This window comes from Lithobates pipiens, unplaced genomic scaffold (genome assembly GCF_037356315.1).
Source record: "Lithobates pipiens isolate NorthernLeopardFrog02 unplaced genomic scaffold, aLitPip1_a1.2 Scaffold_27, whole genome shotgun sequence".
In the NCBI taxonomy this organism is placed as follows: Eukaryota; Metazoa; Chordata; class Amphibia; order Anura; family Ranidae; genus Lithobates; species Lithobates pipiens.
Window position 1 is genome coordinate 25447650 of NW_027507788.1, and position 26846 is coordinate 25474495.

General features: G+C 41.8%; 1 protein-coding gene across 1 annotated transcript in view; it reads left to right on the forward strand.

Annotated features, from left to right (window-relative positions):
- Positions 1-26846, forward strand: part of GRIK5 (glutamate ionotropic receptor kainate type subunit 5) — a 564883-nt gene that overhangs the window by 413104 nt on the left and 124933 nt on the right. The window contains exons 9-12 of the mRNA XM_077456650.1: positions 1520-1672; positions 3917-4021; positions 4831-4938; positions 12041-12244. Of these exons, the coding sequence (XP_077312776.1) occupies positions 1520-1672; positions 3917-4021; positions 4831-4938; positions 12041-12244 (570 nt within the window). The remainder of the gene's footprint in view (positions 1-1519; positions 1673-3916; positions 4022-4830; positions 4939-12040; positions 12245-26846) is intronic.

The following is a 26846-nucleotide window of genomic DNA, read 5'->3' on the forward strand; positions in this document are numbered from 1 at the left end:
TGTTGAGGAGAGCATGCCTAGAGCAGAACTTTACATACAAATTAAACATTTGTGAACAGCTAGGCATTTTATTGTAGAAGGGATACATATACTATGGGGTTGATTTACTAAAACTGGAGAGTGCAAAATCTGGTGCAGCTCTGTATAGAAACCAATCAGCTTCCAGGTTTTTTTTTTTTTTTTGTCAAAGCTTAATTGAACAAGCTGAAGTTAGAAGCTGATTGGTTACCATGCACAACTGCACCAGTTTTGCACTCTCCAGTTTTAGTAAATAAACCTCTATGTCTCTTCCCCAAAATAAAGCATATTCACAATCTTCTTGAAAATCTATACTTGCACAGCTCAGTGTACTAGCCTGGCATTTGCCAGGTGCTAGGGTCGAAAATCTTATGGGTGGAATTACATCATCCCAATGTGGCCAACCAAGATGGGTGAAGATCCCAAACCCTGCATATTCACAATCTTCTTGAGAATCTATACTTGCACAGCGCAGTGTACTAGCCTGGCATTTGCCAGGTGCTAGGGTCGAAAATCTTATGGGTGGAATTACATCATCCCAATGTGGCCAACCAAGATGGGTGAAGATCCCAAACCCCAGAGAAGGCCAGGTGAAGATATTTTTTTTTCAGAGCTGTGAAATCACAGCTCACAGAAAAATGCACAAAGGATAAAATAATAATCCGACCTCCGAAGACCAAGGGCCTCTATCCCTAAACATGGCCATTTAAGCCAAAGCTAAGTGGACCCCATTCCTTAGTTATCTGCCAAAGCTGGTTCTCCAAGTATTTGGTGTAGGGCTCTCCCAAAGAGAGATACACCAGCTGGGGAGAAGAAAAAGACCCCACAATCACATATCCTCTCCCTGACATGGCAGACCCAGATATCATTCTAACTATGTGAAGATGTTGGTGCTGGCAGGGCTTGGTTACTATGAGCAACTACATTTTGCTACTTGGAGTGTTTATTCAATAAGCCAGTACATTATGAAGGATTCAGGATTCAGAGAGCTTTTAGCTTTCATATTATTTTCTCTACCATAGCCAGTAAACCAAAAATAATTGATACACAATAATATTACAGATTTTAACAGCTCCTTCATTGCATTCCATCTATATGATAATTTAGAGTTCTTCGTTGCGGCAAGCAGAGGTGTACAACCCATCAGAAGGCAATTTTAATTATTTAACCTGGAAATCAAAGATTGGATCTGGTTAGTTGCTGTGGACAACATCTCTGCTTTCTTCTAGCTGGCTTAAACACCCTGTTGTAGGTATTGCGGTATTGACTTCATATATTTACTACAGTATTATATCAGTGCAGTGGGCCGGTAATGAGTATGGTTATTGGTTGGGACAGCAAAGGCATCTTTTGAATAGTAATTGTAGTAGATGGAATCAGAGTGGGTGGCAGGTGAAAGACCTGAGATAATAATGATCATTATATGCCAGGAGCAGATAATAAGCACACCGTTTAGTTTTGAAAAGAGCTCACTTATTATGTTTCTCTCTGTTTCCCTCAGCTGTCCGCAGCGCTCATGTTTGACGCTGTCCACGTGGTAGTCAGTGCGGTGCGAGAGTTGAACCGGAGCCAGGAAATCGGTGTCAAGCAGCTGTCCTGCAGCACATCACAAATCTGGCAACATGGGACCAGTCTGATGAATTACCTCCGCATGGTAATAGGCTTAACCAAAATTGGACAGTAGTCTTGTTTAGTGTCATTTCAAAAGTAATTTTTTGAATATTTTTAGCCTGTAACTTTCAATGAAATAATACCTGGTGATCCTGCCATTAAGGTCCTTGTTTAATTACCTCTTATAAGGTGACAACGATCCGTCCTATTTTGCATGTATAGTTTGTGACTTTATATGTACATAGGGTGACCCAGAGAAAAAATTAAGTAAAATAGGGCCCTAGGCAAGGTAGCTCCTTTGCCATCACCACCCCCCACCCCCCTCCCTTTGGTTGACATTAATGATTGCTTTAGTAGACCAGCTTTTCTCAACAAGCGTTCGGTGGAACCCTAGGGTTACTCCAGAGGTTGCTAGGGGTTCTTAAGATATTAGCAATTTCTGCCTTCGATAAGTAACCGCTGACACCAATGCCCTTTTTAGCTATCTGTATGGGAAGCACTCTTCCCATTTACCACCAATGTGAGGAACATTCTTTCCACTGGCCACCAATGTAAGTAGCATTCTTCCTACTGACCAGAGTAATGGGACTCATCTTCCAGTTACCACCAATTTAAAGGGACCCTTCTCCCACTAATTTCCAATCTAATGAAGCCTGTCTCCACTGACCATTTATGTAAGGGAGGATTTCAATGGCTGCTGATGTAAGGGGAGGCACAGTTCAAATGACTTGCTGTTCATGCCAACATTCCATGAGCTGTTGATCCAGTAATTCATTATTAGCTTGGCTTCCCAATGACCTGAAAATTATTTTAAGGACTCCAGGTTGAGAAAGGAACTTATAGACAAAGAAAAGTCACTCCATCTGCATTATTTATTCTGGAATGACCCCATTCGACACCAAAGGACTACAGGTACATCTTTCATTGTGAAGTGACAGGCAGGCATACAATTTTGACCAACTGTCTTCCTCTCCTGGTTTTCATCATGAAAGTGTTAGCTGGCATTCTGAACATCCTTCAGGTCTAAGGCTCCAAGGTTGCTTTGTGTATGATGAGGTTCTGGGGCAGCCATATCAATTTAGTACATACACAGGCTCTGATTTGCAGTGATACACTATGGTTGTGCCTTACTGTTCCTTCTAACAAAGTCTATGAGTTGGATGACTCTTAGGAAATCCATAGATGATGCAAATTTCTTTCCTGCAACCACGTGTTGCGGGAAAGAAAATCACTAAATTTCCCCTTGAATACATTCAGTGTTGATGGGGGAATCCCTCTCATATAAAGTGATTACTTTTAGGTATAATTAAAATTATCTTTGCAGTGGGGGTCCCCCTCATAACAACGGTTAAATGTTCATTTTGTCTAGGGGGGACCGAATGAGTAAAAATATCTACCTTAAGGAATAAGGTATGTGTTAATGTATATTTCTCTGCCTCTACTGCCTTGTGTGGCGCTTTAAGTCCCTAAATACATTGCGTCAGTAACTGAACATGCTTGTGACAGTGTAAATTATACTGTTTAAAATTGTTTTGGTGTATTACAAAAAAGGGAAAGGAGACATGTCTGTCCCTCCTCCCATGAGACTGCACTGACTGCCTGAAGCCAAATCTCCAACATTATGTAGGAGGAAAGGAAGTGAGTCACATGTTCCTTAAACACAGAACTGGGAAATTTCTTTGCTTCCAGCATCTAAATGGAGTGGTATGGAAGTGAAGGGAAAGTGAGGTTAAATCTAGGAAAAGTAAAAATCCTCCCTTACAATGGGACTGTCCTTGCACTGCAATGGTTAATTGCTTGTTTATGTCTAGGAGCAGCAAAACTAGTATTACTTACCTGACCCTCCACTCCTCCCCTATGCTCCAGCAGTGCAGTGTTCCTTGGCATCCTCCCAGCCAATGCATGGACCTTGCATCAGTCTTGAAGATGTCAGGGGGCATTTGACTACTAGAGTGTAGAGGACAAGAGCCTGCCAGGACCAGTCTTGCACTACAGAGGAGTCAGCAGGACTGTGGATCAAGTAAAACAACTTTTCCCAGTCCTATAGACATAAATAAGAGATTAACCCTTGAAGTGTGGGGACAGCCCCACTGCAAGGGAGAAATATTTACTATCCTGGAGTTCAGTTTTAAGTTACTGCTATTAATGTGGTCATTTTCCTGCATGAATAAAACATAGGTTCACTTTAAATGATCGCCTGATCTTTGTCACCCACACAGGCCATTCGTCACTTCTAAATTTGAAATATGTTTTGTCCCTTCATTCTTCTTCTTTTTCTACTTATCAGGTAGAGTACGATGGGCTGACTGGACGGGTGGAATTTAACAGCAAAGGCCAGCGGACAAATTACACTCTGCGTATCTTGGAGAAGGCAGGAGATGGTCACCGAGAGGTAAATGACATCTAGGGACAGTCTAGGGACAATCTAGAGATAACTATGAAAGCTAGGTAGTGTATTTATATATATATATTTTTTTTTTTTTTTTTTGATGGCTATGCATGTAACTGTAGAATTTTCAAGAAGCCCTAAAAAAAAGAGGAGAAAGTCCAAAGCCCATGAAGGCAGTACCTTGTAAATGTTGCCATTTTAACCACGAAGCCACCATTGTATTCGAATTTTATAGATTAGGGAAGACTTGGCAGTTCGGTTTCTGGCAGTTCAGGTTTTTGTGGATATTCCTACTAGGGAGATTTTCTTTGATTTCCTATTTCCAGAGCAGGTAATAGAGGTAACTCCACAGTGGGGACACAGACAGCAGTGCAAATTTGACAAAGAATCTAACCCTTTTTGTTTATTCAAATCAAACAAGCAAAATTTACACTCCAAAATTTACACTCCAGTCAAACATTTTACATTTTGTATAAACTCTATCATGGGATGCAACCTATCTGCTTCATGGCTCTCATTTTCTGAGATTCCTCTCCTGCGGTTGGCTTCCTTGAGTGTTAAATCTATACATTTGTCAGTTTCACAGTTTCTAAATGGCCATGTCTGAAGGAGTCCCAGTTACCATCCTCTATAGGCCTCAGAGAGGAAGGTTGGAAAGCACAGAATCATGTGATAAAAAGCTGCATTCTTTTCAGAAGCACCAAAAACTTGCCTAACTGCACTGGATCATACAGAACTTTAGCAAAATTCCCAGGATGATAAAACCATTTCAATAACTGATGTTGGTTGTTCCCTTTTCTGTTCCTTCACAGGTTGGAGTTTGGTATTCAAACCGTACCTTGGCCATGAATGCCACCAGCCTGGACATCAACGTGTCAGACACCCTAGAGAACAAGACTCTGGTGGTCACCACAATTCTGGTGCGTTCTTCTAAAACAAACCTTGTAAATTCACCAAAACTTGGTATGTCTTTGACTTAACTAGGTGTTCATCATCTACAATGATCTTTATGTGTCATTGCTGGCTTCTATATAAATATTTTACTGTCTTTGTAAATTTCCTCTGGTTGTTCTAGATGTTATCTTTTCACTACCAGCTGTATAAAAGAAGTTTATGGAATGGGTCTGACAGGCTAATTCTTCTGTTTATTTTGACGTTGTTTATCTCTTGGGAGTGTTATTTGTTCTTATGTCCCTTCCTCTGGTGGTAATCACAAATTTCTGGTTTTCTTTTCGACTGTTGATACTCAAAGGGCAAGATTGACCACTACATGACTTTTAGGCTTACATCTTCTCCTTAAAGAGGACCTTGCATCAACATGTGAGGTCTGTTTATCCTGTAGATCAGGGATATGCAATTAGTGGACCTCCAGCTGTTGCAGAACTACAAGTCCCATGAGGCATAGCAAGACTTTGACAGCCATAAGCATGACACCCAGAGGCAGAGGCATGATGGGACGTGTAGTTTTGCAACAGCTGGAGGTCCGCTAATTGCATATCCCTACTGTAGATCCTCAACCCCCATGCTAAAAAGAAAGCAAAAAATAAATAAAAATGTATTTATATAAAGTAAAAAAAGCACTCAACTTTACACAGAACCTTCTAAAGTGATCTAAGCAAGGGTGATGACACTGGATCTTCTACCAGGAATCTGTGACACTTGGGGATTCTCCTGCACAGTGGTGGTATGATTTCTCAAGGGAACTGGGCACTTCAACGTTCCCAGAATCTCATTAAAGGTTCATTGTCCATGCAAAATTGCTTGTGAGCTAAGGTTCTCTTTTAATGTGTTTTAATTTTTATTTTTATTTTTTACATGGAGGAGGAAAGGAGGTCCACGTGATAAGAGGACCATGCATTTTGATGCAAAGTCCGCTTGAAATCTCAAACCCAGCTAAATCTTTCTTGCTGCTGTTGTCCCCATTAAGGGAAACTTATCATTGTGTCCTGTTCACCAGATAGCCCACCACATCTGTTGTAGATAGTTGCGTTCCCTAGCCAGCCTCAGCCCTGTGAAATACGTAGTACTTCAGGATATGGGAAGTATATGACTTTCTATCCTAATATATCACTGAGTGCAAGTGTGGCCAATGTTTGGTGGGGTTAAGGGTAAGGTCCTTAGCCGTATGTACAGTAAGCTTTGCTCTGAATGTGCAAAATGAGAGTCTCACTCTACCTAGTGCAGTAACAAAGCCTGCCAAAAAGCATAAAGGTAATCGGTAGATTATTTATTATTGAAGTATCACATCCACTCATCTTTGCTTTCTCTTCTATTTTAGTGAATGTTATAAAGTTTTATTACTTATAACTATATTGATGTATGAATTTAGCCAAAATAAATGTACCAAATCCTTTGAGTCATATATTTATAGAGCCGGTGATAATCTTTTTAGTGGTTTTTTTTTGTGTGTCTTTTTAGTACTTTTGAAACAAATTAGCCTAATTGTAATTTTTTTTTTTTTTATCAATGTGTATTATCTTGTTTCTTTGTATAGATGGCAATGCAAATATATACAAATACAAAGTTTTGCAAACCTTAATACATTACTGTAACTGTAATTCTGCCAGATAGGGTCTGTCTCAGCTGTGTAGAATAGCATAAAACACCAACAACGTTTCTGGAAGCCAGAGACCATGTGATTTATGCTAAAGGGAGGTCAGCGGCAGTCTTTTCTTTTTTTATTTGACTTTTCAAGGGAATGTCCTAGTAATATTGACATTGAATATTTGAAGCAAGAATCCCCACCTTAGCCCCCTGTAAACAACCGTGAGATCTCTGTTCCTCTGTGGCTGATAGTACTTGGAGTCCAAGGGGTGAGTTTTAGCATTTTCTTTGGAGAGCTGTTGAATTCCATTATGGTAAGGCAATATTGTTTATCCTAGCAGATGATGTTGAGAGTAAAATCTGAAATGACAGCTCTTGGTTTTACAAACATGAGTGCTCCAAGAGGAAAGGTCTTTATTGTGGTAGAGTTCTACACTAACAAGGTATTCCTATTTTACTCGAAAAAACCTCATCCACCGTGACAGGCCCCCATCCCTATTATAGATGTATATACAAAGAACAGTGGTCATGGGACTTTATATGAGGCATGTCACATCAAAGAATAGTAATATAAAAAGTACATAAGGTAAAAATACAATTGTTTATTATACAAACAGAATAAAAACAGTCTCAAAATACATAATGCAATTTTGGAAATAAAGCCAAAAAAGGCCATTAAAAGCTGACATATGACACATCATAGGTAAAATAAATTCATGATAGATACATGATACATGATGGTGTTTACATGAGAGAATATATGATAGATATAAATAGTAAGAATCAGACTGTTTTGGCATTCGAGACCTCTACGCGTTTTGTGAATCTGTCTGCTCGTCAGGAATATAATGCCAGAAATATCAATAAATGTGGATAGTAAACAATAATGGTATATTGGTAAAGATTTCCTATATTAAAAAAGGAAGAGAAGGTCTTGAAGAACAAAAAGACTAAGCCCTTATACACACGGTCGTACATTCAGACGGAAAATGTCCGATCGGACCGCGTTGTCGGATAATCCGACTGTGTGTGGGCTCCATCGAACTGTTTCCGTCTGAATATCCGACGGACAAAGTTTTAGAGCTGGGCTATAAAACTTTCCGACAACAATACCCGATCTGACTTTGTCCGATTGTGTGTAGAGAATTCCGATCAGACAAAGTGCCACGCATGCTCAGATCAAATTCCTAGACCAAAGCTATTGGCTACTAGCCTGAACGTAGTCCCATCGTAACGAAATAATGTCGTCATGTTATGTACGATCGGATTTTCCGACAACTTTGTCCGACCGTGTGTATGCAACACAAGTTTCAGACAAAATCCGTCGGACAAAATCCAATGGATTTTGTTGTCGGAATGTCCGACCGTGTGTACAAGGGCTTATACTTACATGTCAGCTCAAAGAATTAGAGAGATTATCAGTGGTCTTGTATGCCTTCCATTTTCTAATTATTGCTCCCACAGTTGATTTCTTCACACCAAGCTGCTTGCCTATTGCAGATTCAGTCTTCCCAGCCTTGTGCAGGTCTACAATTTTGTTTCTGGTTCTCCTTCGACAGCTCTTTGGTCTTCACCATAGTGGGGTTTGGAGTGTGACTGTGTGAGGTTGTGGACAGGTGTCTTTTATACTGATAACAAGTTCAAACAGGTGCCATTAATACAGGTAATGAGTTGAGGACAGAGGAGCCTCTTACACCCCTTTCACACTGGGGCGTTTTTCAGGCGTTTTTCATGCACTTTAGCATTAAAAAAAGCGCCTGAAAGAAGCTGCAACTGCAATCCCAATGTAAAAGCCCGAGTGCTTTCACACCAAGATCCCTTTCACACTGGGGCATTTTTCAGGTGCTTTAGCGTTAAAAAAAGCGCCTGAAAGAAGCTGCAACTGCAATCCCAATGTAAAAGCCCGAGTGCTTTCACACTGAGGCGCTGCGCTGGCAGAGCGTCAAAAAAAGTCCTGCAAGCAGCTTCTTTGCAGCGCTTTTGGAGCGGTGAATACAACGCTCCTAAAATGCCCCTTCCCATTGAAATCAATGGGAAGCGCTTGTAAAACGCCCGAAAAACGCCTGAAAAACGCTACTGGCAGCAGCGTTTTGTGGGCACTTTTAACCCTTTATTTGGCCACTAGCAGGGGTTAAAAGCGCCCCATTAACGCTCAAAAAACGCTGGTAAAGCGCTGCTAGTTTAAGCGGCGCTTTACGAGCGTTTTTCGGGCGCTGGCATTTCACATTGGGACTGCAGATGAGGCTTCTTTCAATCGCTTTACAGGCGCTTTTTTTAACGCTAAAGCGCTTGAAAAACGCCTGAAAAACGCCCCAGTGTGAAAGGGGTCTTTTTTTTTTTTTTTTTATATATTTTTTATTGAACAAACAAGATAAATGTAAACAATTAAATGACAGTCGAAGTGGACAGTATCTTTCTGAAGCAGTAACAACATGAAACATCAGAGCAGCTTAAAATAGAAGGAGCAAAACGCTCCATCGACCCCAAGGGCCAAACTATTAGGCAGTTTAATCCTTCAAGAGAGAAGAGAGTGGAGAAGGAAGTTGAGAGGAGAAAACGGAAAAGAAAGAAAGAGAAACGAGAAGGAGATAGGGGGGTAGGGGGTAACACCCTGGGGGACAAGGATCGCATCACAATTTAGGTGCTGCATGGTATCACAATAGAATGTGAAGATGAGAAACAATATCATCTATACATACAGAAGTACAGAAATGAAAATCTCCTACACTGAGGATCACAAAGGGACAGTAACATTTGGCTTAGTCCGGGGTCCCAGTCCACGAAGAATTATTGAGATGTGGAAGGTTGAGCTGAGGGATGGTGTTCCTCCATTGCAGAAACGGTAGGGTCAGACCCGTCCAGCGATAATTGAGCTAGTAAAAGAGCGGCATCTTGTGAGGGAGGTAAATGGTCCGGTAATGATGTCAGCTTGAGTTTCCCCAATGCATTGCCTATGTCTCGTTGCAAGTACCAGTTGGTATAGCGAAAGGGGGAAATGATATTATTTATTTCCTCTGAGGTAAAGGATCGTTCGATGTAAGCTCTCCATCTGGTAAAGAAGCGGGGAGTGGAAACAAATTGGGAGGAGATAACATCAAGTCGTTCTATGTGGAACAGCGACAGGAGGGTTTGTTGAACTCCAGTTAGACTTGGTGGTGTCGTGGAAATCCAGTAATTCATAATAGTCCTGCGTGCCGCCAGGAGGCATAGGTGGGACCAATGCGAGAGGGTGAGTGGACTTGGAGAGGTTAGCGACTCGGGTAGAGGGTCGCAGCTAAACAGGCAAATCAACGGGTCTTTGGGTATCAGTGTCCCGGTAACCGAGTGGATGTAGTCCAAGACTGAATCCCAAAATGCAGATATAGAGGTGCAGTCCCAGAAACGGTGTAGTAGGGTAGGTCGATCTTGAGAGCACCAGGGGCATTTGGCTTCCGAGGGCTCCTTAGTGGTAGTACGGAACGGGTAGTAGGCTCTATGGGTGATCTTAAATTGAGTTTCTCTCCACTTTTCTGAGATAACCAGTTTGGAAACAAGTCTGTATCCCTTCAGGATCCTTTCAGGCAAGGTAGTATCATGAAATATCGAAGCCCATTGTTTGAAGGGAGCAATGTGGTACTTTTCCGCCTGGTAGTCGATTAGGTGGGAATATAGGGTCGAAATGGAGTAGTCGCCCTGTCGAAGCATAGTGTCCAAAGGTGACTTTCGGAGGCAATCTTGACGTAGACCTCCAATGGATTTCAGGTAACTCAGCAGTTGATGATGATAAAACGAGTGAGTAGAGGGTAGTGAGAATTCCTGAGACAATGATCGAAAGGATCTAAGTGTTCCTCGCCCCTGCTCGTAGAGGGATGCCACTGTACGTAGACCCCGCTGTTCCCATTGAGCAAAAGCTGAATGAATGGTAGAAGGCGGAAACATGGGATTGCCTTGAATAGATAGATGAGCAGAAATATTTGTGGGCAAGCCCAGGAGCTTCCTTACCTCCCTCCAAGCCACCACAGTGTCCCGAATAAGAATGTTGCTTTTAAGGTGAGGTGGTAAAACGTGAACGTTGGAGTGAAGGATCGCCGAGAGCGTGTAGGGATGTACCAGCGCCTTTTCGAGATGGTGATTGGAATATCTTGACTTGCCCGCTATCCAGTCAAGGCCCTGTCTCAGGAGACATGAAAGGTTATAGAAACGGAGATTGGGCAGGCCCGCCCCTCCGTCAAGCTTCGGAAGACACAACTTTTGAAGGGCAATGCGTGGCTTTTTATTGGCCCAGAGAAAAGCGGATAAAGCTGTATGTATTTTTTGCACATCAGAATGTTTAAGGAGGAGTGGGATGGTTTGCATTGGATAGAGCAGCCTCGCAAAGGAAACCATTTTGAAGAGATGGCATCTTCCAAAGAGTGACAACGGCAGCCCCGCCCAGGTCTCCAACTCCTGTACAATCTTAGAAATCAAGGGTGGGTAATTGAGGGTGAAAGGGGTCTTAAAGAAGAAGATACAGGTCTGTGAGAGCCAGAAATGTTGCTTGTTTGTAGGTGACCAAATACTTATCTTCTACCATAATTTGCAAATAAATTATTTCAAAAATCAGACAATGTAATTGTCTGGATTTGTTTCCACATTTTGTCTGTCATAGTTGAGGTATACCTATGATGACAATTACAGGCCTCTCATCTTTTTAAGTGGGAGAACTTGCACAATTGGTGGCTGTCTAAATACTTTTTTGCCCCACTGTATTACTATTCTTTGAAGTGATGTGCCTCATATAAAGTCCCATGACCACTGTTCTTTGTATATCCAGTTATTTTCAGTATATATATAGAGTGAGGAAGAATTATGTTTCTATCAGGTCTTCATTTTTCCATGACTATGTTAGGGATATTTTGCCTCACTTGCTATCCCTGTGACACGTTGAAAAGAAGTAGGAGGGAAAGTGGAAAACCAGTGCTGGACCTGTAAGGTTATCTTACTGTTATTACTATCATTGTTGATGTACTGTAAATAATCTGGTTCCTAGGCTTCTTCTACACCCAAGAAGATCTACATAGCTTCCCTGGCTTGTAGTGTAATGTAACAAAAATGGAAATTTAAAAATCTCACCACTGCTGCTAAATGGACCAGAAACTATTCTTATCCAAAAAAAGTTACGGGGACAATCCAAACAAACCGTCTGATTTTATTGGAATAAGGTTGTATTTGGACCTTTTAGAAGTTGTGTGGCACTTCAATTTCCATTTTTGTGGCATTACATTACAAGCCAAGGAAAGCATGGATATCCTCTTGGGTATAGAATTGAGGGAGTGATGGAGGCTCAAAATGTTGGCTGGATTTGGGCTTTAACAACAACAGTCACATTCCATAAACCACCACTCGACTTTCTAATGACCCCATGCAGTCAAATCACTTTCTCCCTAAGGTAAAAGTGAGTTTCATTTCTTGTTATCCCTTTCACCTCTTCCTCACTGATCTTCCATCATCTTTCTTCAGGAGAATCCATATATGATGCGTAAACCGAATTTCCGCTCTTTATCTGGCAATGATCAGTACGAGGGCTTCTGTGCTGAGATGTTGATGGAGTTGGCTGCTCTTCTGAGGTTCAACTACAAGATAAAACTTGTTGAGGATGGATTGTATGGAGCCCCGGAGCCCAACGGATCTTGGACAGGGATGGTGGGAGAGCTGATAAACCGGGTAGGTGGTGGCACCTGATTTATTTTTGGCAGTTGTATTCTGTATTTGTGCTTTTATGAAACTTCTATCTATATTTGAAGTATATTTCTTACCAAGAATTTTGGACTTTGAGGCCAGGAGCCTGAAGCATACCTTCATAAAAAAAACTCAACTGGATAACATATAAAAAAAAAATTCTTCAAAAGTCATGAAATGGTATTGTGTTGATTCAGCCAGTGTATGATGTCTAAGCCCTTGTACACACGGTCGGAGATTCCGACGGAATTTGTCCGATCGAACCGTTTTGTCGGATAATCCGACTGTGTGTGGTCTTCATCGGACTGTTTCCGTCGGAGTATCCGACGGGCCAAGTTTTCCAACTTTATTTTATTTTTCAAATATTCACGAGTGTTATTAATTTTACCATTTAGAGTATTTTTGCACTTTTACCACTAGGGGTCGTGCTATATGATCAGGTTGCTTATTATATACAACCTTTTGCGTACATATATACATTTTTTTCACCTGGTATTGTTTATGCTTTTTTTAGTTATAATAGCATTTGCACATTTTTTTCACATTTAGTTACTGGGCTATATTTTTGTCACTAAATATATATTTAATTACTGGCACAATTATAATATTGCACCTATGTGATTTTAGGTAAATAGGTAAAATTATTTACTGGCACAATTATATTTGCATATATGCGATTTTAAGTTATAATCGCATTGAGTCACATACTAAGCTTGTTACACTTGGTATCTTTATGATAATTCTTTCTGGTTTTCACTGGATGGTTTCTTTTTGAAATTAAGGTTGTCACATTATATTCTAGTGGGGAGTTTGGTGGCTAACTTTAGCACTGATGCGTTTTTGCGATTAATCGCAGTTAGCATTATTATTTCTTGATATTTAGCTTCTTTTACAGAATTTGCTTTGGTTTGGAGACATACTATACAAATTGTGTGATTTAATATCTTCTGGGCGGAGCTGTGTTTTTTGTATCTCTTCCTGGGCTCAATAGCAATAGGAGCAGGAAAGTCTTAGGGTTTTTCGGGTGTAAACCCTAGTTGTTCTTTATATTTATTATTTATTATTTTAGGTGGATTGAGTACCTGTTTTTAGGTAGCGCCAGTTTCCCCGGTTATTATATTATTTCCAAGTTTTCCAACTTGTCGGTAAAATTTTCCGACAACATGATCCGATCGGACCTTGTCCGATCATGTGTAGAGAATTCCGATCGGACAAAGTGCCATGCATGCTCAGATCAAATTCCCACACCAAAGCTATTGGCTACTAGCCTGAACGTAGTCCCGTCGTAATGAAATAACGTCATCATGTTCTGAACAACTGGACATTCCGACAACTTTGTCCGACCGTGTGTATGCAACAGTTTCGGACAAAATCCGTCAGACAAAATCTGACGGATTTGGTTGTCGGAATGTCTGACTGTGTGTACAAGGGCTAACATGTATCTATACTGAAATGTCACCTACAGCTAACATCAGGCCTCCAGTGGGAGTGTCTATCTGTAGGCTGGTAGGTCCTTATATGGAGGAGGGGGAAGTCCTTATATGGGTTTAAAAGAGGATGAGAGCCCAGAGAAAGTATTATTGTGAATGATGTTCAATAGCAGTCCAATCAGAAGGCTGGAAAGAGTCTAAAAGTATTCAAAACTGCAGGCCAGGAAACCTTGTTATGCAATTCAACTTCTAGCACAGCAGAGACTAGTGGATCACAATATTAAGTGCATTACATCACAAATCCTTTTGCAGGTAAAACTCAATGGGATGCCACTTTTCATAAACTGAGACTTGTCCAATCCATTGGCTCCCGCTGCTGTCAATCAAATCCAGTGACACAAGAGCGGGAGAGGGGGCCGAGTCCTGCTGTCTGTGTCAATGGATGCAGTAGTGGGACTCATGACTGCGCCCGCACGGGTGTCCTCATGGAAAGCAGCTTTCTGTAGGGGCACCCAATGAAGAGGAGGGGCCAGGAGCGCCGCCAGAGCACCCCAGAAGAGGAGGATTGGGGCTGCTCTGTGCAAAACTCTTGCACAGAGCAGGTAAATATAACATGTTTGTTAATTTAAAAAAAAAAAAAACTACCCTTTGCAATCACATTAAGGATGTATTAATAAATACAGAGTTGCAAATATTTGTGTCTTTCATATCTGCCGGAGTTTAACTTTAAATAACCATTTAAAAATTTAATAAAATTGTTAGTGTAAAGTAGAACTAAAGCCAAACCGTTTTTTTTTTTTTTTGGACAGCATAAAGTGTTATAACCCCTGTCAGTTTTTTGTCAGCTGTGACCCATTAGGAGATTTCCTTTCACTTCTTATCCCATGGCCACAACAGGGAGTAAGAGCAAGTCCCCCAAAGTGAGGGAATCCCTAGTTACCATCAGAACTAGTTTACCCATTCAAATATCTCCCTTCTATTCCTGTTCTGATGACATCCTGAATTTCTTTTTTCATTTTAAGTCATAATGGTCACCAGGACTCATAGAACGTGTGAATCTCCCTAAAGGGGGGCACAGACAGCAATAAAACCTGGTAGATGTTCTAATCCCTCTCCACTCTATCCAAAAAAAAAAAAAAAGTTTTACCTTTATTTATACTTTAACCACTTCCCTACCGGCCTATTGTGGAATGACTATAAAAACAAAACAAAAAATATCACGCTTGGGGCAAACCTGAGAGCTGCAACTAAAAACCATCTAATATCAAAATATGGGTCAAATCAGAAAAATTATACATAAAGTTGCGCTAAATATACGTGAAAATTGAAGTGAAAAACTCAATACCCCGCAGAGGGCTGTCTGCTCGCGCTAACGACTCCGCTGGTTTGGAGTCCACCCATTGCGGTAAGAGTCCTTTTTTCAGATCTGGATGTGATAGTGGCGAAGTCAGGAAGATTCCGCTGTATTCGTAAAAAGGATTGATTTTCCTGTTCGCTGGCTTCTTTTTGGAACTAAGATTCCCTGATTACAAAGACTTTTTTTCTTGATTGAACTTTACACAGGATGTTTTTTTGATTTGCATTTTCTTTGTGATTTGTATTGAGTTTTTCACTTCAATTTTCACGTATATTTAGCGCAACTTTATGTATAATTATTGCGGAATGACGTCTGCAAGGTGGCTCTGTTATCCTGACTGGGCATCATATGACGTCCAGCAGGATAAGCCGCTTGTGCGCGCTCCCGGAGGCATACATCGCGGCAATCGGTTGTGCTGTGCGTCGCTCTGACACACCTCCTCTGCGATCATGGTAAAGTGCCTTTGACGTAGGCTCTTAACCACGTGATCAGCTGGGACCAATCACAGCTGATCACAGCAGTAACCAGGAAGTGCCGGTAATCGGCTTTCCTCAGTTTGCGCTGACAGGGAGAGCCGATTGGCGGCTCTCCTGACAGGGGCGGGGTGGTTTGCGCTGATAATCGGCGCATTAATTATCAGTGCAGCCCCCAACAGAGTGCCCACCACAGAAGCTAAGTAGTGCACATCAGATTCCAATCAGTGCCCATCAATAACGCCTGTCGGTGCCCAACACAGATGCCAATCAGTGCCCATCAGTAAAGACTGCCAGTGCCTCCTCATCAGTGCTACCTATCAGTGCCATCTAGTAGTGCCCATCAGTGCCGTCTATCAGTGCCTAATATTGTCGCCTATCAGTGCCCATCATTGCCACCTGTTAGTGCCCATCAGTGCCACCTATCAGCTCTCATCAGTGCTGCACATGTGAAGCTAAGTAGTGCCCATCAGATTCCAATCAGTGCCCATCAATAACGCCTGTCGGTGCCCAACACAGATGCCAATCAGTGCCCATCAGTAAAGACTGCCAGTGCCTCCTCATCAGTGCTACCTATCAGTGCCATCTAGTAGTGCCCATCAGTGCCGTCTATCAGTGCCTAATATTGAAGCCTATCAGTGCCCATCATTGCCACCTGTTAGTGCCCATCAGTGCCACCTATCAGCTCTCATCAGTGCTGCACAAGTGTACTGCCTATCGGTGCTGCACATTAGTGCCTCCTCATCAGTGCCCATTAGTGCCGCCTCATCAGTGCCCGTCAGTGAAGGAGAAAACCACATTTTATAACAGAAACAAAGAAAAAACTTTTTTTACCCAAAAATGTCTTTCATTTTTTTTTTATTTGTTTAGAAAAAAATATAAAAACCCCAGTGGTGATCAAATACCACCAAAAGGAAGCTCTATTTGTGTGAAGAAAATTGTAAAAATGTAGTTTGGGTACAGCGCTGCATGACCGCGCAACTGTCATTCAAAATGTGACATCGCTGAAAGCTGGAAATTGGCCTGGGCAGGAAGGGGGTGAAAGTGCCCGGTATTGAAGTGGTTAAGGCACTAGAACCTTTGTTATATGGCCCCTGTCTAAGTGTATGTCTGTATAACTCAGTTCAGAAGAATGGTGAATAATTTGTGTCGGTCGATCAGGTTTTACCTTTCCGCAGTCTAGCGGGAGACTAATTACATGTGATTTCTGATTGTTTGTTAAGGGTAAATACACTTTGTATATCGCCGTTTGCCTTAAAGGTCATTTCCATCTGACTTCAGGCCCTTTAATTTGCCATTACACTTTCACTCTCCTAATGTGTTGGCAGCCATGCGATGTTGGCGTGTTTAATCATGTAGTCAGTGATATGTGCATAAGGTCGGTAATTATTGATGATAACGAGCAGAGATTACATGAAGCTGTTCAGGCGGTGGAAATATTACTGGCTGAACCCGTGAGAATTATATATCCAGTATGTCTGTGCCAATGTATCAGATTCCTTCCTGTGGGGAGGCAGCAAACAGCGACGGGCCTCAGGGGAGATATTACAGGTTAATAGGGTCAGAAATATAATTCTTAACCGCCTTCGGTTTTGGAGTTTTGGGTGAGTGTGGTCTTTGTGTGAAAGTGGGAGGAATTGGCCACATTGAGCTGCGGTTAGGGCAGGTTGAGCACAGTTCAAGCTCATTAGCACAAAATTTGTACACTTTAAAGTGACCCCGACTATCCTGGAAAGAAAACGGCTTCATACATACACTATGTTACCAAAAGTATTGGCACACACGCACATGAACTTTAATGGCATCCCAGTCCTTAGTCCGTAGGGTTCAATATTGAGTTGGCCCACCTTTTGCAGCTATAACAGCTTCAACTCTTCTGGGAAGGCTGTCCACAAGGTTTAGGAGTGTGTCTATGGGAATGTTTGACCATTCTTCCAGAAGCGCATTTGTGAGATCAGGCACTGATGTTGGACGAGAAGGCCTGGCTCATAGTCTCCACTCTAATTCATCTCAAAGGTGTTCTGTGGGGTTGAAGGCAGGACTCTGTGTAGGCCAGTCAAGTTCCTCCACCCCAAACTTGCCCATCCATGTCTTTATTGACCTTGTTTTGTCCACTGGTGTGCAGTCATATTGGAGCGGGAAGGGGCCTTGCCAAAACTGTTCTCAAAAGTTGGGAGCATGAAATTGTCTAAAATGTCTTGGTGTGCTGATGCCTTAAGAGTTCCCTTCACTAAGGGAACTAAAGGGTCAAGCCCAACCCCTGAAAAACAACCCCACAAAATAAACCCCCCCCTCCACCAAATGATTTGGACCAGTGCACAAAGCAAGGTCCATAAAGACATGGATGCCCTTGTACACATGGTCGGAGATTCCGACGGAATGTGTCCTATCGGACCGTTTTGTCGGATATTCCGACTGTGTGTGGTCTCCATCGGACTGTTTCAGTCGGAATATCCGACGGACCAACTTTTCCAACTTGCCAGTGAAATTTTCCGACAAAATGCTCCGATCGGACATACTCCGATCATGTGTAGCCTACTCCGACGGACAAAGGGCCACGCATGCTCAGATCAAATTCCTAGACCAAAGCTATTGGCTACTAGCCTGAACGTTGTCCTGTCGGAACGAAATAACGTCATCACGTTATGTACAATCGAATTTTCCGACAACTTTGTCCGACCGTGCGTATGCAACATCACTTCCGGACCTCTTCCGGAATTAATCCGTCTGAATTACTCCGGCGGATTTGGTTGTCGGAATCTCCAAACGTGTGTACAAGGGCGATGAGCGAGTTTGGAGTGGAGGAACTTGATTGGCCTGCAAAGAGTCCTGACCTCAACCCAAAATAACACCTTTGGGATGAATTACATCTAGAGAGTGACATTTATGCCCAATCTTCTGTCAGATTGGATGGAGAGTGTCTGTGAACAGCAATTTTTAAGTCTTGCTACAGATTCTCATTTGGATTTAGGTCTGGACTTTGACTGGGTCATTCTAACACATGAATATACTTTTATCTAAACCATTCCATTGTAGCTCTGGCTGTATGTTGAGGGTTGTTGTCCTGCTGGAAGGTGAACCTCCGCCCCAGTCTCAAGTCTTTTGTAGATTCTAATGCCGTGTACACACAAACAGAATAAACTCTGACGGTCTTTCCGATGGAGTTCCGGCTGAACGGACTTGCCTACACACAATCGCACCAAAGTCCATTCGTTTTTAATGCATTGACGTACAACGGGACTAGAAAAGGAAAAAAGAAAAGCTTATAGCAGCCCCGGTGTGTGGCTACGGAGGTACTGAGGGTTTGTCCTCCTTTCTCCCTTCCCCCTAAGGCCAAGTCGGAACTACATTAGGAAACAGCTCCTTTATACATTTAAAGACTTATCGGTAACTACCTATCTTGGCTAAGACCCTTCTGGGCGTTATCCTGGATTCTTTGTGAATTAGAAGAGGAAAACAGATTGAAGCACTATAACAATCACGGTTTTTATACATTTTTTCCCCCCTCTCCTTGTCCTATACTCTTGGAGTCCTCGGTTCCTTTTGTGCCTTTTTTATATGATATATGGGCTACACTACTGCCTATACCTCTATATAGATGCTTTTTTTTCTCCCTGGCTATCCTTGGGAACAAAAAGTTATAAGCTCCTGATGAAGCGTTGTAGAGAACCCGTAACACGTAGAGCATCTTTGAGCTGATTCACCCATGATACACTGTCTGTATAAATTGTATTCTCTGTATTGATGGTTTCTTTTTTCAATGTCCCCACGTTGTATGCATATGGGAATATATGTAAAATGTGATGCATTTATATTATACTAGACAGTGAAACTTTTATGCTCTGAGGCACTGAACATCTGTTTGTTTTTAGAAATAAAATTTGTTTAAAATTACTCTTTTTTTATCTATATTTATGCCTAAAAAGTCCATCACTTTCAACACTAGTTGTTGTGTTTTTTAGTAAATCTAAATATCGGGATGTGGCATGCGTATTATGCAATGTATCCACAGGACCACCCTGTGGTAGATACATAACAAATCTAATTGTATTTGTAACATATTTATTTCATATAAATGAGGAAAAATAATATAAATTCAATTTTAGCTTGTAAGTCTGCTCTTCTGTTTTAGGTGTATGGGTACCTTTTTATAGGATTTAGCCAGTTTCTGACCTTTCTCTTCAGTACGGAATACGTGCCTGGAAACCATGCACATAGAACTCTAATGAGCTAGTTTGTAGAATGAATACATTCCCATAAAAACGAATAAATGAAGTTTATGAGTTTTGCAACATTTTAGTCCACAGAGGTCAATATAAATAATAATAATTTTCAACAAAACACACTACTAAGCAAGGTAATATATTCAGAGGAGTTAGAGTACATATAGGAAATGCATCAGCTGTAATGTAAGATAATTGAAGGGTTTGTACCGCAGTGGAAATGCCAATATAACTGCTCTGAGGACCTGCAAGGTTACAGCTAAAGGGAAACAAAAGTATTTTTTTCAGTGAGTACATAATTTGAATCATTATTATAACAATTATGGTAAAGTAATCTTTGACTTGACTTTCACATTTTTCCATCCTTGCTTTGCCATACAAATCAATGGCTAACATGGTCCAATAATACTTCTATACTTAACCCCTTGGAGCCAGCGCCTCATGGCTCTTTAAGGGGTTTAGGATGCCAGGAGGCGGGACAAGGTTTCTGATCATGTGACCAATCATGGCGGTCACATGAGGAGACAGCTCTCAATCGCAAGCTGCGATCGTGAACTTTACATTAGCCACCAGTAATGGAGGGCACGCTCTCTTGGCACAGCTGTATTCCACCAAATTCAAATTTGCGGCCATTTGAAAGCAAGGCCCACCTGCCGAGAGCTGGCCGGAGCCAATGGGTTAAATACATTGAGTACTCATTTTATGCACTTGACCTCCCACTTCATGACCAGGCCATTTTTTGCTATACGGCACTGCACTTTAACTGACAATTGCGCGGTCATGCACTTTAACCACTAGCAGACCGGACCATTTTGCTGGTCAAAGACCAGACCACTTTTTGTGATTCGGCACTGCGTCGCTTTAACTGACAATTGCGCGGTCGTGCGACGTGGCTCCCAAACAAAATTGACGTCCTTTTTTTCCCACAAATAGAGCTTTCTTTTGGTGGTATTTGATCACCCCTGCGGTTTTTATTTTTTGCGCTATAAACAAAAATAGAGCGACAATTTTGAAAAAAACACATTATTTTTGACTTTTTGTTATAATAAATATCCCCCAAAAATATATAAAAAAACATTTTTTTCCCTCAGTTTAGGCCGATACATATTCTTCTACATATTTTTGGTAAAAAAAATCGCAATAAGCGATTATTGATTGGTTTGCACAAAAGTTATAGCGTTTACAAAATAGGGATAGTTTTATAGCATTTTTATTAATAATTTTTTATTATTTTTTTTTTTACTAGTAATGGCGCGATCAGTGATTTTTATTGTGACTGCGACATTGTGGGGGACCCATCAGACATTTTTGACACATTTTTGGGACCATTGTCATTTATACAGTAATCACTGCTATATAAATGCAGTGATTCCTGTGTAAATGACACTGGCAGTGAAGGGGTTAACCAGTGGGTGGCAGTGTAGGGGTTAAGTGTTCCTAGGGGTGTGTTACTAACTGTGGGGGGGTTGGGCTTTCATTTAGTGAACACTGATCTCTGCTCCAATCACATGGAGCAGAGATCAGCGTCACTAGTTGCTAGGCAGAATGGAGAAATGCTGTTTACACTGCATTTCCTCCATTCGGCCGCTCCGTGAGACGATCGCGGGGATGCCCGTGGCGATCGAGTCCACAGGTGCCGCGACCGGACTCAAGGGGGTCCCGACCAGCGCGGCAGGGCGACATTGAATATTGGACGTACCTGTACGCCAATATGCCTGCCCATGCCATTCTGTCGACGTACATCGTCGTGCGCTGGTCGGGAAGTGGTTAACTGATAATTGCGCGGTCATGCACTTTAACTGACAATTGCGCAGTCATGCAATGCTGTACACAAATTTAATTAGTATACTTTTTCCCCACAAATAGAGCTTTCTCTTGGTGGTATTTGATCTTTATTTTACTTTTTGCTCTATAAAGGAAACAAGACCGACAATTAAAAACAAAAAAAAACAAAAAAAAAAATTTTTTTTACATTCTGCTATAAACCATATCCAATAAAAAAATTGAATTTCTTCATAAATTTATGCCAGTATGTATTCTGCTACATCAGGGGTGCTCAACCTTTTGAAGAGCGAGGGCCACATAAGCAACTTAGTAACAATGATGAGGTCCAAGTCCACTCCGCATATGCAGAGTTGACACAGACACTGCCCACTCAACTCTATGGGCCCTCAGATCTGCTTAGATGGAAGGGGATGGACCCCCTTCGGATTGGTGGTAGGTGGGTGTAAATGGCCACAAGTCCGTTTACACATGTGGTTCACTAGAGGTGAATAGAGGTTCTGATCGTGTTGGAACCGATCGTGTCAAAAGCAGCCTAAGGCTGCTTTCACACTGACACGCTGTGGTTTACCCACACTGAGGGTGCAGCGCAGTGTACCTGTGGCTTAGCTGTACTTTGCCATAGACTTCTATTATATCCTGCAGGGGTGATGCACTTTCTGAAGTGCACCAAACCCGCAAGTAATAGTAGAAGTCTATGGCTCAGTGCAGATAACCTGCAGATGTTCTGCGCTACACCTGCAGCCCAGATATGCCCATATACACACTGATTTTAGTAATAAACTTACCTTTAATAACAGTCTTCCATTCAGGTCAGCTTATGCGGCTCTGCTCCGCAACCACTTGCTTCCTCTACCACCGGCTTCATTCACAACACCCTTGCTTTGGGATGGTGGGTCGGCAACCCACAATCTGGACTTGCCAACCCACCATCTCAGAGCAGGAGGTCGCGGGCCACATCAGAGGGCTCCGCGGGCCACTGGTTGGGCACCCCTGTGCTACATATTTTTGGTTAAAAAAAATCCCAATAAGTGTATATTGATTGGTTGCATCTAAAAACTATGGTATATATACTGGAATTTGTATTTATTGTTTTCTTTTATACTAGTAATGGCAGCGATCAGCGGCTTATAGGGGGACTGTGATAGTATAGCGAGAAGTCTGACACTAACTGACACTTTGTGGGAACCAGTGACACTAATGCAGTGATCAGTGCTAAAAATATGTAGACAAGTGAAAGGTGCAAAACACTAGTACCTCTAAAGTAACCCTACAGAGTCCAAACGTATGGGGTGGATAATAGATCTGTATGCTCAGGGCTGTCACCAGAAAAAAACAGAAGCCAGAATTCCAGTAACGCTGAGAAAAAACAACAAGGAGAGGGGCGCTTCTGAGTGTGGAGATTGAACACTTTAATAGTAAAAACAATAGTTACTCACATGGGATAAAGTAAAGAAGAGCTCATCTGTAGACTGGAACGCATCCAGGAGCAAGATGGATGACCACGTAAGGGTTGTTCCACTAATCGCTGGTTATACAGGAGGCTTTATTTAAGTTCTTTAAGATTATAGATTCTATTCTTAGAGTTTTTGTTTGGGGCAACAGCAGAGACAAACTACCCTGGCCTGACTTTAAAAATCCATTGACCCAGGGTAGTACTGCCTTACTAGATTTTAGTTTGTAATACCTCAAAGCCCAGCTTTCCTATTTCTACCATGTGGATAAGTTGAATGAAGGAACTAAACTCTAATTTGCACCCCTACACATCCTACACCTCATCCTGCAGGTTGTCCTACAAGGTGTATGGGAGTCTAATATGACTCCTAACCATGCTAGCCTTCTATACCATTATCAATGTGACTGGTGTAGCTTCCTGATGTTAAGGCAGTGTTTCTACCAAATTTAGTTGCCAGGCAATAGTTGCCTTGACCAATTGTTAGGAGATCAATTGATTACTCTCTAAATCTGGACTCGTTGTACCCTTTCTCTTCTGTCACTAGGTGGCAATATGCTAGTGACATTATATAAGACAGGGGCTTTGCAAGCTCAGACATGAATGGATGGGGTGTCTCAACCAATGAGCAGGGATTTTCTTTGGTTCCTTGGTCTGCTGGGAGAGCCTATTTATATGGGTGAAGTCAGGTGATTGGGGTTCTGTGCCACCTGGACAGCTGTCTGGGTTGACATGTGTTGTGCTGTTCCAGGCTGCTAGGCCGGAAGCCTGAGGTCTATCCCAGGGACATTTGGCTGCTAGACTGCCTGAGGGCCTTTCCAAGAGCGGGAAAGCAGCGTAGGGTTGTGACTGCTGGCTTGTAGTCCAACCAAAAGTACCATAGCGGTTCAGCTGGAGGGGGAACCAGCTGTGGTTGGAGGTTGAAGGGGAAGCTGTCGGGATCCAGTGGCCATTGAATTCGAAGTCTAGTGAAAGACTGGGAGTTTGTTGAGTAAAGACCCAGAGTGAGTGACTGTGAAGTAAGCGGAAAACTGTTTGTGTTGCCAATAGTTGACTACAACCACCATTAGTAACTGCTACAAAATTGTTGCTATAAAAGACAGCGGTCTTACCTATACAGAAGTGGTGTCCAGCTGAAGGCCTTCACCTGTTTAGCTATCTTCCTATAGAAGTCTCAGAGTCTGCCAATTATCATTGCATCTACTTAAAGGCGTCCTGGCCCTAACCCTCTCTCTCCTGCAGTTCTGTTCAAGAGACAATAAATCTCTTTGCATTCAAAAAGTCTCTGGCGCCCACCATTTCATCTTGCAGTACACCCACCATACCTTGTAGCCCACTCTACACAGAAGGATGTCAGCTTTCCCTGACTCTGGAGGTCACCATTAGGCCTCAAGGGACCTGAGACTTTGCTACACTGGGAAGTGGCCATGTCTAAGCTGAATTTCCCTAAGATATATGCATTCACCCGTCTATGGCACAACAAATATCTGCCCGGACTGGCCTAAAATTTCATTTTATTCCTGTGAATAGGATAAAATTACAGCCATGGGTGGCCTGACAACCCCATGTGATGCAACAAACTTTTATAGAGAAATCCAGGGGGCCGGGCAGGAAAAAATTCAGTCGAACAGTGACCGCAGCCAATTAGCTGCACTTGCTGTTCAGGTATTTTGTCAGCTACAATTTCACTGACCCTTAGAAAATCTGAATTCATCACCCTGTTTATTCTTGTGTTTGGGCTATTGTATATAGAATACAATAGCCCAAACACAAGAATAAACAGGGTGATGAATTCAGATTTTCTAAGGGTCAGTGAAATTGTTGCTGGGCTTTGGCACGGCAAGACTCCATAAAACAGAGACTCCCCCCAGGAACAGGTAAAGGACCCACAGTTGAGAATCCACATACTGTACATATATCAAAACCAGTGAAAATGTAATATATAAACCAAAGTGCATATATAGCAAAATTCACAGTAGCGCAACAATTACAACAATTACACCTACAATTCAGTGTTCAATACAAAAATGTAATGATCTATTATATATAATATTCAATGTGCAAAGAAATTAGAAAAAATATATAAAAAATTAAAATGTCATAAAAAGAAAAACAAAACAAGAGTCCAATAGCAGTCCTCTTTAAACAATGAACAAAATGTGTTGATATTCCCAGTTATGTCCTAATTAAGAATAAACACCGTAAGTATCCACTACAATATGTGTTGCATCAGACGCACTCCCATCAGGTGGAAACTCATTAAATGTATTTGCTTACCACTCTATTTGTACCAAACCACAAGCCAGATCAAGGTCAGAGCCAAGCAGAGGTTGGAAACGTTCAGGTAGCAAGGTACACAAAGGGCAAAATCTTGGTTAAGAGTCCAGTCCAGTTGGTACAACGGTAGACAGCAGACATAAACAAGCAGGGGTAATCCAGAGGCAAGTCAACCAAAGCTAACAGTAACCAAGTCAAGCAGTTTAAGGATCACTGATCTCATAAAGGGGCCAGGTTTAACCAGTTCCCACCCGTAGGACATCATATGACATCTTGGATTTGAGTGGAGATATCTGAATGATGCCTGCAGCTATAGACATCATTCAGATATATTTTTTCAGCCAGCTATTCCCTCATAGCTGCTTGGTTGCTTTTGCAGGTGGCAGAAGGGGACGCAACAAACCCACAACCTTCCAGTGCTTCTCGAGGCTCACTTGTGCGATCAGGGAGCCAGGGAATGAATGCACTGGTGACAGCGCTTTACCATAGAGCTGGCAATGGACCAGATGGTCCCCAGCCATCTTTATGACCCTTGAAGGCCAGAAGCAACATCATGAGGTTACTTCCGGAGCTGGCAGATGTAAACACTGCCATTTTATTTTTTGCTGGAAAGCCTGAGATCGATTTTTTTTATCTCAGGCTTTCCAGCGTAGAGGAGAGATGTGGGGACTTATAGACCCCTGATCTCTCCACAAAGAGGACCTATCATGCCCTATTCCTATTACAAGGGATGTTTACATTCCTAGTAATATTAATAAAAGTGATCAAAATATAAAATATTAAGGGGAAGTGTAAAAAAAAAAAATGAGATCGCCACCATCCCCTGGCACGCAGAAGCAAACGTAGGTCATGCCTGCATAGGTAAAAGGCGTTCAAACAACACATGTGAGGTATTGCCGCCAATGTTAGAGCAAGAGCATTAATTCTAGCACAAGACCTCCTCTGTAACTCCAAATTGGTAACCTGTAAAAATTCTTAAAGCGTGGCCTAGATTTTTAAGTACCAACGCTTATTTCATGAGTGTGCACAATTTTAAAGCATGACTAATGACTCGGCATAACATAATTTTTCACATTATACGAAAAAATTGGGGTAAATATTGTAATTTTTCTTTTTAATTCATGAAACGTTTATTGTTCATAAAAATTGCAATGAGTGCCATTTTATTCCATAGGGTCTTTGCTAAAATATATATATATAATGTTTGAGGGTTCTGAGTAATTTTCTAGCAAAAAAATGATTTATATATGTAGGAGAGGAATGCTAGAATTGGCCCGCTACAAGCATCTGTTGTGGACACGGCACATACACACTGTTGTGCGTGTGCACATCCTTGCGCTCTTTGTTAGGACTCCATGCCCAAAATGCATGCACGTTTATTGCACATGTCCATTTCCTTTTGGCCATGTTGGTGGACTATCAGAACAAAAGGGTAGTCACAGATAGCTATTTCTATGAAAAATGCCTTCATGGATATTCAGCTCCCCTTTAAGTTTGCCCCTAAATGCCTGCAATTCTGCAAGTCTCCAGCCATTCTCACATTCCGTGCTTAACAGTTCGATTGTATTATAATTTTTGCCCTCCCGTGTATT